We start from the raw sequence: 14,915 nt of genomic DNA, 5'->3' as shown, positions 1-14,915 counted from the left end.
AGGTCATAGTAGCATGAATTTGATCAAATTTTGTCTTAAATTGATAATGTGGGCTCAGCCCCTGATATTGGCACACACACAAAAAAAAATCCACAAGTTTTTTCCACTTACAGACCTGTAGGGGTTAGGATTTGGCATCCAGGTCAGACTCAAACCTGCAGGGTCTCCATGTGAGCCAACATGTGCTAAGCATGTGCACAGTTCACTGCTTCACAGACTAGAACTAGTCCAAAGCTGTGTCCGAAATCACATACTCTCTTGAGTAGGTAGGCCTATAATTTTGAATAAGTAGCCTAATTACTTCATGACCGCTAAAAAAAAGTATGTTCTGTTTAATATGAATGTGTGAAGTATATGTAATCTGGACTACATTTGCCATGTTGTCAGTTACGCTGAAATTCACAAATCGTCTCCCGTGATCTCATGGGATAGTAAAGTGTCCATCGTATGCGCACTTCAGAATCCCGCCGGAAGCAGTCGGTCATCCGGGTAGTTTTTGCCTACACTTTTATGAGTACTGGCAATTCAGATAAGGCCTATACCATACTTTTGTTACTGTCACATACTGTTTTTTTTGCCTACTATAGTAGGAAGAATGCGATTTCGGAGGCAGCCCAAGTGTCAGTGATATGTTATAGCTTTCACTCCTAACTGGGTTTCTCAGTGTGGAAAATGGTGTGTGGAAAACCTGAACTGGAGTGGAATGATTACTGATTGCTTTGAAAGGAGGAGGAAATATCATCACTCCACTCCACTTCCAGACATGCTTTCAGTCTGTGTGTTGCTTGGTAGCCACTCAAAGCTTGACCCTTTGGCTATTTTCTGACTATTTTTGTTTACAGCAGAAAAAGCACTGACTGGTCAATTTTTCTTTTTGTTTTGTCTAAAACATGTTATTGGATATAAATTGTGTTTATAGAACTGTTAAAAAACAATATCACACTTACAATAGGCCAAGTCACAGGTGAATATTTTGAATGTAAATTTGATGACTACATTAAATTCATGGAAAAAATTAAATTGCCCATGTTTCCCACTAATGTCACAATCCATCCAGTAGTTTGAATAGTTTGTAACAACTTACCATTAATTAATACTTTCCATTAATTTACACAAATATAGATTGCTAAACTACTTTGAGTTGTAGCACTTAGATATGGAAAATGCATATATAATTTTGGGACACATAACGCAAACAACAACACTGAATTACAGATGAAAAACAAAATGTGTTCTTTCTAATGTGCATTCATGCATTTAATTGTTTAGGTCTATTATATTAACCCAAAAAATAAAAATCAGTAATCGCAAGGGTTCATAAAATATTCCAGGCTTGGTTTAACAGACATAACCCTGCATTGAGTGTGACAGTGTGGGGAGTTAGACTGCAGCGCTGATCATTGTGCCTCACACTTTCAAACTCGTCATTTCACAACACTGAGGCGAGGAAACGAGCCAGCGCTATCAACACTGCTGCCCCGAGGGCTCTTCCTACTCAAGTCCTGAGAGCAACAGAGGAACCTGGGAATACCACTGCAAAATGAAGAACACTATCGATTCGAAAACATTTGCGAGCTTCTCGTTTTTATCGTTTGTGCCTCGGTAAACTGGTTGACGGATAACATCAGACATCGCAGCGCTGAGATAAAGACGGATCTTGTCTTTAAAATTATCGGAACAGGAGACATCATGCAAGGACGACAGCAGAGCTTCACCGCGAGTTTTACATCGTTGTATAGCCTTAAATAAAAAAGTCGTAGGCTATTACTGATCAAAAGCACGACTGCAAGGCGCTTCAGTCGCAGACCCATCCCGGTTCCGCAAAGAAACTCAACCCAAAAGTGTGGAAGAGCTCCATGCATTCAAAAAGGTGGGTTCCCGGTGATTTGTTGTCTAATTACTTCTAAAATTATTTTTTATATCCTGCAATGGTTAGTTTATGTGAAGACATCCTCTTATAAAAGGTAGGCTATAGGCAGCCAATATATCGCCAGCATCTTATCACCGAGTCGTCAAGTCTACATCACATAGCCTACGTGTATGTTTTGGCTTCAAGAATAGTCTAAAAAGTAAAGATTGTATTTTTTCATTAATTCGAATACTAGGTTTTTAGATGTCAAGCTATTGCTAATAAATGTTATTGTGCTCTAACTCTAAATCTGAATATTTTAGCATCTGTCACGCTAGAAATTATCCACACGCTTTTGATGATCAATTCAACTCACAAATTGTTAGACTACATCGGAGCTGGGTTGGCTTCACAACATCATCTGTATCTTCTCATTAAAGATAAGGTGCCATAATGCCATATTTTGGCTTTTATGTAGCCTACCTACATTCAAATTATTTTCTCTAATCTGAAATGAAAACAGGCATCACTATTCTGTTAAACTGTAAATATGCATGAGGAGGATATCTCTCTCTGGAGATATCATTCATTCTCAACCACTGTGCAAGCGCCATCTATTGGACTGCAACAGCTGACCACTAAAAACACAACCATTACATATCTACATCCCTCTTTTTCCAGGACCTTTCAATTACCTCGACCTGCCAAAATCTGACTATTATAATCAGATTACTTTAATAATTTGCTTTTATTATAGATGGGAAGCATCCTTCATGTTCACCCAAATAAAAATATCAGTCCTAGTAAGATTACGTATTATAGGGTGAATTCAGATTGCTTGGGGCACTTTCAATAATTCACATTTCAGCAGTGCATCTTACGATTGACAATGCAGGAAAGGTAATTTTGGGAGTTTGAAAAATGAGGGAAATGCAGTGACATGAAGCTTGTTATTATTAACTGGTGTTTTTAGATGTTTTGAAAGCCCTGGGTGTTGATGACAGTGATGTATGATGATGCTTAGGTGGATGCATTTATGTTGACAGACAGACCACTGTAGAAAAGGTGATCATATTCATGTGCTGTTGCAGTTTAGTTGTGGTGGTATAGGGCTTCTCTTCCATTTTGACAGAAGCTTCTTATCAGTTTACTTATCAGTCTGCCATTTGTCTTAAAAGGCATATATTCCCAATGCAATTAAAAAAACTGATTCTCTCTTTTGTATGATCCTTTAACATTGGGTTTCTAATACTGCTTTTGAGGGTCACTGTCCTGTTTAGTTCCAAGTTCCAACCTCAATTAAACAGACCTGAACCAAGTTAACCAAGGTAATCAAGGTCTTCAGGATTACGAGAATCTTCCAGGGAGGTATGTTGAGACAAGTTGGAGCTATACTCATGTTGGCCCTTCACAACCAGAATTGAACACCCCTGCTTCAAGCCTTTACAAAAAACAAACTCAATGTAAGCATTTGTGTTGGACAGTCTAAAGAAACAAACTGTAAAAAAAAAATCATAAAAAAATTAATTACATAAATAAATACTGTTAAAATACATTTTACAGTTAGCCTATATGTGTGGGGGAAAAGGAGCTCTATTTTGACAAAAAAAGAAAAAAATGGGCTGTTTTCCCATGACAACTTATGTTCAAATATAGTGATTATATGAGACAGCCATTTTATTTATTATCTTAATTTTGGATTTATTAACAAAAGGATTATTTGATTATAATGTACACTAAACATGGTTAAACAGCATTGGTCATGTGACTATTTACACCGGCCACACTAAAGATAAAATCAAAACAAGACCGTCTTTAGCCTAATGGACAACTTAAAACACACCTTACCTTACATAGACCTTGTATGTATATGTATATATATATATATATATATATATATATATATATATATATATATATATATATATTAGGGCTGTGCAAAAGTTAATTGCGATTAATCGCATCCAAAATAAAAGTCTGTGTTTACATCATATATTTGTGTGTGCTGTATATAATTATTTTGTATATATAAATACCTATGCATGCATGTATATATTTAAGAATTATTTGTGCTTAAATTCTGTATATATTTATAAATACATAATCTATATTATATAAATATAAATATTTTATATATGAATAACATATTTTCTTAAATATATACATGCATGTGTGTGTATTTATATATACAAAATAATTATATACTGCACACACAAATATATTATGTAAACACAGACTTTTATTTTGGATGCGATTAATCGCAATTAACTTTTGCACAGCCCTAATATATATATATGCACAAATGGGATTAAGTGGGTAATTGGGTCTGTGTAGGACTTAAATAAATGCTATTTTATTATCATGCTCTGGTAAAATATTCTGTTAATATTCTAAAAACTTCTTAAATTTACATATTGTTTTAAATATATTTCACTTGCACTTTATTTTACAGTCCTGATACGTAGCCTACTTATTAGCCTATACTATTTATTACTGAATTGTAAGGTACTAACCTAACCTATCTAGTTAGCTAGATAAACACTGTAATTGCACATAGACTACAGTAAAATAAAGTGAAACCTGTATTTCCAATCTTATCCTGTCATAACTGAAAATGCATGCACCAGCACAGGGAAGTAGCCAACACACTATTAAGGAGTAACAACAAGTATAATGTGTTCGCTTTCTTGAGTATGCAGCCTACATGGCAAACGGGTAAGTACTTTTCAAAGCACGGGAGTAATTTGAAACTATTGAGGGGTTGGTGGAGAAACAGTGACTTCTTATTGGTGCACTTCGCAGTGTAGGCTGCGCCCTCTTGACACTAGCAAACTCGAAGATCGATGGCACGTTTTCTAGCGAGGGTTGGGAATGTGTGAACACGGAGAATACCTGACAAAAGCTGTGATATTTGTACGAGTGGAAAGGCGTGGGGAATGATTTCGGGGTGTTGCGTTTCTTCAGCAACTTCTACTCAAACGGAAAGTTGCAGCATTGCTCTAATCCGCATATCTTTACATTGCTGGTGTGAACAGGGAGAGGAGAGGAGCGCTGTCCCGTGCTGGATGGATGGTTATGGGGAAAGGAGCAGGACCATCGGCGCTACAAGTCTGCCAATCGCTTGTTGTGTTTCTCTGTTTGTTTCCAGCAGGTAAGGGGGAAAAAAAACATTTATCTCTTTTTTTTAAGCTTTAAGATTGAAAATGTGCGTTTCTCGGCATTTAACTGTCGAAGTAATTATGCAACATAGGTTAATTATAATCGCTACAAAAACACTTTAAGAGCAGGAGTTAAACATGTTGAAATGACGCCGAGCTTTGTTACTTTGCAGTTGGGTGTATTTTGTTTAGTCATGACCCAGTTACGTCTGGTGAAAGTTATTTATCTTTTCAGTGTACATTCCTTAATAATGTACGCTTGAGTAATGTTGTTGTTAATAACTTTCAAGTTTGCGCGACTCGTGCTGTAGGGGCTAAACCTTTTCGCATTGAAAAGATGCGAAAAAACAAATGTGGATGCAAAGCTAGAACGATTTTTTTTAGTTGTTTTATAGCCATTGTTTAAAGCGTAATGTTCGGAAGGTTCGGTTTGATTCTGCTGCACCAGTACCGCAGTGTTTCCCACAGCTCTGGCCGGGACGTGCTGTTATGTTTGGGGGAGGGGAAGCGAGCACCCTCCATATCTATGCCTTCGCACGACTTGTTGCAGCAAAATGTCCAAAAACGATTTCAAAGTCTTTTAACACCGTTTTCAGTGCAGTAAACATGTTTTTTAAATGCAATAAAAATCTAAAACTGGCATAATTATCTTTTTATATATGTGTAAGGTTAAATTCACTCAAATTAGTCTGCATTTACAGTACAGTAAATACTGGGTAGTAGAACATGGATTTCACAGTAAACAGTAGTAGGAAAATACCGAAAATTGCAGTGTTGACTTGTAGAATCACAGACATTATCACTGTCTACACTACAGACTTGTGTTTACAGATTAGCTGCAATATTTTCATGTCCACAGTGCCATACTGACATTAAGTTCCCAGCCTATACTGTGCTAGTAGTTGCTTACGTGTTTTGTAATGTTCAGTGTTTATCAAAAAATAATTATTGTCATAATTATTGAGATTTTTCTATAAAGAGTATTGATGTGCATTGCATATTTAGTTGACAACCTCTAAAATCACAAGTTTACCAAAGATCAGATCACCACAATATTGCACCTTCCCCTTAATTGGTGTATATAGTAGCATAATAACATTCAATCAATATGATAGTAATATCATATGATGTTAAAAGATAAATTACCAAGCCTGCATTGATTTTACAGTAAAATTCAGAGTACAGCATTGTTTCTAAGAAATTACTGCTCATAAAATCCTGGCATGTTTACAATGTAGTATAAGAAGAAAAATTGAATGTGTGTAGAAGAATGTACGTACTCTCGCATAATTATGGGTCCGATGTGTTTTCTAAATGTGATTATTCATTTCTGTGTATCTTTACAAGTGTTGTTTTTATCTGTCAAGGTTCTAGTCAGTTGTAAGTAGTGTTCAGTTTGATTTCACACCCAGTGCTCCATCTTCTTTCACATTATTTAACGCCAAACAAAAGACAATCATGCAAGCGCTAGTCACTAACATCTTAAATTAGCCTATTGTCTCTTATCAGATGGTCATTAATGCCCTTTATAGGCTAGCTGGTAGGTGGATTACAGGTTTGTGACTTAGACAACAAAGATTGGTGCGTGATCATTTGGAAACAAAGATGTGTGTAGTTTTGGCATGTCTTTGTGTTTTATTAAACGAAAGAGATAATCTTCAAATAATGAAAAAAACACATGATTCTAAAGCCTTCGGATTTCAATTCAACTGTGTAATTCGAGGAAGGGGAATGCGCTTGAAATTGCTTTTGCCTTTGATTACGGCCTTTTGCTCTGGACAGGTGGCTATCTCATATCCAGTTTGACCTGTGGAATGGTGAGACCTTCCCTATGTTCCACCCATTGGTCCTGGAGCCAGTTTCTCTCCAGAGATCCTGTTTCTTTAAGGCTGTCCTCAGCCCCCTTTCCCTCCTGCCCTGCATGGCTGATGAAACTCTACCTAATCCCTTTACACAGGGCTAATTTATGACTCTGCTGGTTTCTTCTCAATGGCAAATTGCATTGTCTTCATTCAGAGTCCTAGGACTACACCCTCCCACACACACACACACACACACACACACTCACAGCTACCCCCTTCTGTTAAAGCCCTAAGTGATTTTTTTTTCAGATGTGCATTTGCCCTCGGTCACTGACACCCATGGTGCTTTACTGAAAAGCACCCCCACAATCTGCTTAGCAATGCAAAGAGACAGCACAAGGTGTGAATGAGTGTGAATTTGATATGAGATGATTAGCACTTCTAAATAATAGACTTTTGTTGGCGTGAATGTCAGTTTGAAGGCTTCCTTCCAGTTTGTCTTACTGCTATTCATTTGTGTTGCACCTTAAACTGTGTGAAATTGCTAGATATCCAACTGGGAGCTTAATCAGCATTTTTTGATAAAGCATATCCCATTTACTAATATAAAGTGATGTCATTCATGGTGAGGTAATGAAGTTAGATAAGCCTGTCGAGAGTTCATTACGTTGTAACGATGCCTATTTAGATGCTTATTGCTTTACTTTTTGTATAACAATAGCTCTTAAGTGTTGAGCTTTAGTCCCCTGTGATATATATACACATAGTAATAATATTCTATTAACATTTTGAATTTCACAAAGTCAAGAATTGTTGATTCTACTCTAAAGTTTATGTTTCATATATTTTTGAAAGGGCAACAAGACAACAATAGCCTTACTTTATACTACATTTAGAGCACTTAGAGTTGATGGAAGTTGGCAAAACACAGAAACTTGGAACTTGGTTGGAATGTTGTTTTCTTTTTATTACTGATGGAATTAAAGCCTCACTTTGTCCAGATGTAGAGAGAATTCATGTGTTGTTATGAGGGCCTTGAGCAACTGGCATTCACGAACATAACATAATAAACTAAACTAAACTTAATTTAAAGGTTAGTACTGAAATAATTGAAATAAAAAAAGTAGTACTATCTGAAATGTGAATAAAAAGTGAAGATACTAAAATTAGGAAACATTCTTGATTAAAACGATGTTTATAAGCTTAATCAGTTTTGTCAGCTACATTGGTTGATGCTTATTTAATTTCATCTTTGTGTAAACTTAGTTTGACCATGCCAGTGTGTTTACGCTATCTCCCTTTTTGCATTACAGGAACTCTGCAGTGTAAGATCCTCAAGTGTAACTCCGAGTTCTGGGCCTCCACTTCCAGATCCGGCCCAGAAGAGGATCCCTGCACGGCTCTGCGAGCGTACAACAACTGCGTCCGTCGCACCGCCCGTAACTGTCGAGGTGACCTGGCCTACCATTCAGCCCAACATGGTATAGAGGATCTTATGAGCCAACACAACTGCTCCAAAGAAGGGCCCACATCCCAGCCTCGTGCCCGCACACCCCTGCCCCCAGTCCAGCCGCCGCCCCAACCGGACATCCACGTTCCCTCTGATGGGCCAGAGGTGTGCCATTATGAGCGGAGTCTACCACGTGATGCCACGCCTCCCAATTACACTCATTGCGGCTTTTTTGGGGACCCACATCTCCGCACATTTAACGATGACTTTCAAACCTGTAAAGTTGAGGGAGCCTGGCCACTGATTCACAATAAGTACCTGTCTGTGCAGGTTACGAACACTCCAGTTGTGCCTGGATCTTCTGCTACGGCTACTAGCAAGGTATGTGCCTCATATAAATAAGCAAAAGTCATTTTTAGCATCTAAAACTAGTTAATGGTTAAAGTGTGTTTTTACCAGTGGGAAGAGAAAGCAGACTTCTTAAGTGCTGAGTCTAGTTAGCATTTGGATCTGTTCCACAACAGATGAAGATGTGATAAGTCTGATTAATGATTTTTAAAGGAATGTCAGCAACAAAAGAGAGGTACGGTAATAACTTGCAATGTTACCAGGCTCAAGAGTCTTATTTATTTATTTTGTGGGCTAATGTTACTATATCTGTGGCAGTCCTTGCCATTATTTGTGTGTGATTTAAGAGTTTTGTTGTTTTAACTAAGTGCTCAGTCCATACAGGAAACTGCTGATATTTTCTCTGCATTAGTTGGCCCTCATACCTCATAAATTATCATTGTTTTGCTTTACGGCTCATTGGGCAAACTGGGAAGCTTAGCCAGCTGTGGAGCCTAAGGTGAAAGCACAGGACTACAAGTTTATGTCTGATGTCCTTTTGGCTGCAGTAATTTTGTTTTCTCTGCAGAAAAACACAAGTACTTTGTACTCAGTCACATTAAGAAGTAGAGCAATTTTCTGTCATCAAAAACCTCTAATGATTCCCCATTAAGTAGAAAGACCCACAGTTCATTCTTGTAGGAAGGGAAGGGATCATGATATTTTTGTAAAGTTGGCTGTTTTTTAATTAAATGACAGTGGCTCACAGACAAAAGCGAATGTGCAAACTAGACATGATTTCTATAGCTTTAAACAAGCCTTGGTTGGGTGCTGTCAACAGGGGGCAGATCACTGCACCATTAGTGATTATAGGGCGGTTTGGCTAAACTGAGTCTCCACTCGGACGTTGACACACACTCATATGCATCATTTGCGAGATCAGAGCAGCCGGGACGTCCCGAGGTCACACATGTGTCAGCAGTCCGTTGGCCCCCTAATGTTAGCTCGCTGGAGGAGTCAAGAGGTAGGAGCAGCCTTCTCTAATTAGCCCATGTGCAGGCTGTGCTCTCTAGCTGGCGCAAGTCCACTCCCTGGAGCTGAATCCGGGGTTCACAGGCAGGCTCTGAGCAGCATGAATGGATTGTCTTTGTGTCTGCATACTGAGGCCTGCTGTAACATAGACTGGACCTGTGTTTCTCCAGAGTGCGTTTACATTGGCCCCCTGTATCTTGAGCTGCTGCTGAAATGTGACATTACGAAAGCTTCTGGGCTTGGAGGGTCTGCACTACACAGTCCTCTGGTTTTATAAAGACAAGGCTCAGTTATGCAGAATAGAGTAGTGACCATCTTTTGCCACATGCAATAGTGCATAAAGCACTGTCTGGCAGCTGTTTGTTGCCTGCTTTTGTTTTAACAAATATAGCATTTAAAATTTTGCACACTTTATTTGTTGTCTATTTTTCTCTAGAATCTGATTCTGGTGTTAAAGGAGTAGTTCACTTTTTTTAAAATCAACTTTTGCTGATTATTTACTCACCCCCATGTCATTCAAGATGTCCATGTCATTCTTTCTTCAGTCGGTTTTTGATGAAACATATCCAGGATTTTTCTCCAAATAATGGACTTCAATGGGAACCAAACGGTTCAAGGTCCAAAAGACAGTTTCAATGCAAACTGTTCAAAGGGCTTTAAACGATTCCAGACGATGAATAAGGGTTATATCAAGTGAAACGATCGCTCATTTAAAAAAGAAAAATAACAAAGTTTAAGTTTTACAAGCTCAAATGGTCGCCTTGCTTTGTTCTGTGATACACATTCATGAATCTCCTATTCGAACTCGTTCATCAAAATGAACAAATCTTTTCCCGAGTCAACTAGTTTATTTCGTTCGGAAAAAAAAAATCTTTCATTTTGATAAATGAGTTCGAACAGGAGAGTCACGAACGCGCATCATAGAACAGAGCAAGGCGACCATTTGAGCTTATAAAACTTCAACTTTTTTTCTTTTTATAAAAAAATGAGCGATCGTTTTGCTTTATATGACCCTTATTCATCGTCTGGAATCGTTTAAAGCCCTTTGAACAGTTTGCACTGAAACTTTTGAACCTTGGACCATTTGGTTCCCAGTAAAGTGCGTTATATGGAGAAAAATCCTGGATATGTTTCATCAAAAACCTTAATTTCTTTTCGACTTAAGAAAGAATGACATGGATATCTTGGATGACATGGGGATGAGTAAATTATCAGCAAAAGTTTTTTTTAAAGTGAACTACTCCTTTAACTTGCACAGATGATGCAATTCAGTTAATGTTTGTTTTCTGTTCCTGGTGTTTTAATCTATGTATGTCCAAAATAATAATTAATCTTAATATGGCACAATTTAAATAGACTTATCAATGATTTGTTCTCACTTCTTTACCACAGTTAACAATCATCTTCAAGAACTTCCAAGAATGTGTAGACCAGAAGACGTACCATGCTGAAACTGACGAGCTTCCCGCTGCATTTGCTGATGGTTCAAAGAACGGAGGGGACCGCCACGGGGCCAACACCCTGCGTGTGGTAGAGAAGGTGCCCGGACAACATGTGGAGATCCAGGCACGCTATATTGGCACCACTATTGTAGTTCGGCAAGTTGGCCGCTACCTCACCTTTGCGGTGCGGATGCCAGAGGAGGTTGTGAATTCGGTGGAGGACCAGGATAACCAGGATCTTTACCTCTGCCTGCATGGTTGCCCTGGCAACCAGCGAATAGACTTCAGGACCTTCAGAGCACGGGCAGCAGAGAGCCACGGCTTAGGCAGGGGACGGCCTGGCAGTCCTAACCCTGGCTTCACTTATCAGTCAGCCATGGCCAAGTGCAAAGAACGTCTACCAGTGGAGGATTTGTACTTCCAATCCTGTGTTTTTGACCTTCTATCTTCCGGGGACATTAACTTCACCCTGGCGGCCTACTATGCCTTTGAGGATGTTAAAATGCTCCACTCCAACAAAGACAAATACCACCTCTATGAAAAGGATACAATATTCAACTCTGCCTCCGAAAAATTCCGTTTTAGTTTCCTAGTCCTCATCAGCCTTGTTGTCGTACAGTTTTGGACTGGCTCGTGTTCCATTTGTCTCTAGTCCCCATTCTCGTTAGATGGTTGTCAGAAGCTGTATGCATGTGAAATGCTACTCTCACTGTGTTGTCTTCCATCTACCAGAGGCTGGGCTTCTCAGCTAGAGCCCGAGCTTCTGCTGAGGGCTTTCACACTTGTGTGTCTTGTATCACGTCATGGACTCATCTCTTATCATCACGTATGTTCATTCATAAGGCCACAGCCGAAGCGTTCCTGGAGATCCAGCCATCTCTGCTGATCTCATAACTGCTCAATGACAGAGAAGGCAGTGCTGAGAGGGCCAGATGAAACCATCCTTGCTCTCGCCAGAGTGACGTGCCACTGACAGGAGTGAGAGACGGATGATCCTTGGCAGAAAGAAGAGTTTGGAGATGGTCTTCAGTTCACTTGATGCCAAGTGAGAGGTGAAGTATGTCTCCCGGAGCCAGGTTGAAGGACAGGACAGGAGCTTTTATTAACGTCTCCAAACAATGGAGGGCCGGCAGGAGTTCTTTCTTTGAAGAAGCTTCAGATTTGGAAAAAGTAGCTTCCTAGTGAAAGCCCCCTGGCCTAGGCCGTGTCAGACTAGTAAGTCGTGTTGTCTACGGAGAAGATTAATAGGCCATAACATCATGCCTTTTGTATAGTTTGTCTATGTGTGTGCAAGAGAAAAATGTGTATGAATGCTTGTGTGTGAGTGTGTGAAGTGTTTCATAATAGCTGTATATTGCACCCAAGGTCCTAATGTAGCTCTGGTGTGGTGGTTCATGGGTCAGTAAGAAGTTTTACTGCCTGCCAAGAGCTCTTTCCTTACATTTTAAATATAAAATGGGGTGTCAAGCAGACTTTAAACTACACTCGTACTGCTTAGGTGTTATAATTTTTGAAAGAAAAAAAATATTTATTGAATTCACTCCATTGTCAAATTGGGTGTTCGAATTCAGCCTGAACACTTTTCAGGCGCATTGAGAATAACTTTACTTTATTCACAAAGAAAATGCCATCGAATCGGGGGGGGGGGGGGGGGGGGGGGGAGAAATCAAGCCATACAATGGTGTGGCCCAAGACATAGCACAAAAATGTTTATGGAAAAAATATTCATGTCATTTTGCAGTAGGTAACGATCAACATATATATCCAGGAGAGAGCCAAGTCTCTCCATACAATATTTGCAGTTTGAGACGGGACCCACAAGGCAGATCAATCAATCATCCTTTCTATTTCTTAAAGAGCAACGCCTTGCTCTCCATTTCAAAAGGGTGTCGACGTGGCTGTGCTGTAGGCCCCGTTTAACTCGCGACTCTGTAGATCTGTGAATTTATGGCGAAGGCGTTTTGCCAAAGAACAAGCCATGGTGCCAACAATTTCCCAAACAGCTGAATTTTGTCTTTCTCATGGGGCCTTTGTGGTTCACTTAAGTATTTAGGCTCAGACCAGATGTCCTGATTGTGTCTAATATTGGAAGGTGCTGCTAACTACAGTGTGGTGGAATGGACCAGTGCAGGAGCTGTTGTTTTCATCTGCATCCATGCATTTCTTGTGACATTTGAAATGAGGGCATTCGCTCTCCAGCTATTAGGAGGCTCAGGATTACTGGCAACTCAGTATTGTAAATAGCTGTAGTAGTTTTGGCGAGCTAAAGTCACACGATGCATAGCACCACTATTTTGAAGAGTGAAACTGCACCCTTGATGGTGTAATTATTTCATAGGCCATGTTTAGGGACTGTTGGAAAGGTCTTTGTGGAAGGTGAAGTTCACTTAACATCATCATGTCATCTGTCACAGTTGTCTCTTGCCAGTGTTTGATTTCTCTTAGTAAAAAGTTTGACCTTTGAAAGTATGGTTTAGATGTTAATTATAAACAAGGAATGCTTTGAGAGACTTCACGGTAATTTATTCTTACACTGTAAAGTTTTGCGAGCCTTACTACTGCTAAGAAAGCTTGTGTTGGTGCAGTTCATGGCTTTAAAGAGACATTTGAAAGCATACAAAATGATTGTAACGACTTTTGTGTTTAAGTGTGCTTGTGTTGTTAGTGCTTTTTGGATTTATATGTGTAACGTGACGTATACGTTTGTGTGATTTGGCAAATAATATTTTGTGCTGGTTTTTTTTGGTACATCAGAGGGTGTAGTGAAATTTACCTTTAAGTTTAAAGGAATATTGTGTACACACAAACATCACAAAAACAGGATAAGGGACTTAGTACAATCTAATTTGGAAAAAAAGAGCAAAAAGGAGACAACCTTCCTAAAGAAACTAAATACTAGGTAGGAAACGTGTGACTTGCGGTGTTCATGTGTTGTTTATTACAAAAGCACTTTATGTTTTTATTCTCTTTAACCTAGCTCTTACATGGTTTTAACTTGATGGTGAAAAAGGTTATCAGACTTGTAACGCTAAAGAAAAGTGGATAACTTTTTCAAATGTATTAACATTGAATGGGAGATACCAGACAGCTTAGTCTGTTTTTCTATGTAGGACTAAAGCGGTGCCACACACCACCTGTAAATACTGTAAATTATTTATTGAATAAAAAATAAAGTGTCATGTTGATTTGTTTTATGATGTGTGGGTTTTTGTAGTCATGTTTCTTGTTTGAACTCATGTTTGACGATGGAAGTTACCACAGCATTAGGTTTTTAGTCCAAGTATGTTGGGCTAAGACTGCCACCTGACGGTATAATGGGTAAATGCTGCTACATTTTAGACTACAACGATGACTAGTATATACAGAGGACAATTCTTAACCCCCTCAGACCTGAATTATGTTTCAAGTTTCTGAAAAATATAAAAGTACATTTTCCCAGCTCATGAGGTTTCTATAAATGAAAACAAATGAAAAAAAAAAATTATATAATTGCTTTTATTGTGATTTTTTTTTTGTCCATCCCAATGGACATCAGGTCAAAACAGGTGTACTTCCCAAAAATGTACCAACATGAAATAAATTAATAAACATAAAATTTGTTGGTCTATAGTTTAAGCTTTTTCTCAAGGTCAAAAAAATTCCAGCAGTTTACCATTTCAACTATAATTTTGAGGTTTTTGTTTTACAGATTGCACATTGTTTGTAACAAACTAAATATATTCGAATCAATCAATCAATCTGAATCATTTTCTGTGTGCATCTTTCTTTTTTAGAACAAAAACTTGAACATTATAACATTACAACTTTAATCGCAAGGTTTTTCCTTTATATTGCACATTTGTTTATTCATAACAA

General features: G+C 38.6%; 1 protein-coding gene across 1 annotated transcript; it reads left to right on the top strand.

Moving 5' to 3' along the window:
• The first annotated feature begins 1,377 nt into the window (after positions 1-1,377).
• On the top strand, positions 1,378-12,704 carry rgma (repulsive guidance molecule BMP co-receptor a). Its single transcript, XM_039669009.2, has 4 exons — positions 1,378-1,870; positions 4,885-5,000; positions 8,123-8,640; positions 11,011-12,704. Exons 1-4 carry the CDS (start codon positions 1,857-1,859, stop codon positions 11,710-11,712), a joined length of 1,350 nt encoding a protein of 449 aa, XP_039524943.2. The 5' UTR covers positions 1,378-1,856; the 3' UTR covers positions 11,713-12,704.
• Positions 12,705-14,915: the final 2,211 nt, after the last annotated feature.

Source organism: Pimephales promelas, chromosome 10, assembly GCF_988280905.1.
Source record: "Pimephales promelas chromosome 10, fPimPro1.hap1.1, whole genome shotgun sequence".
In the NCBI taxonomy this organism is placed as follows: domain Eukaryota; kingdom Metazoa; phylum Chordata; class Actinopteri; order Cypriniformes; family Leuciscidae; genus Pimephales; species Pimephales promelas.
Note: the sequence above shows the minus strand (reverse complement) of the source record. Positions and strands in the feature narration are given on the sequence as shown.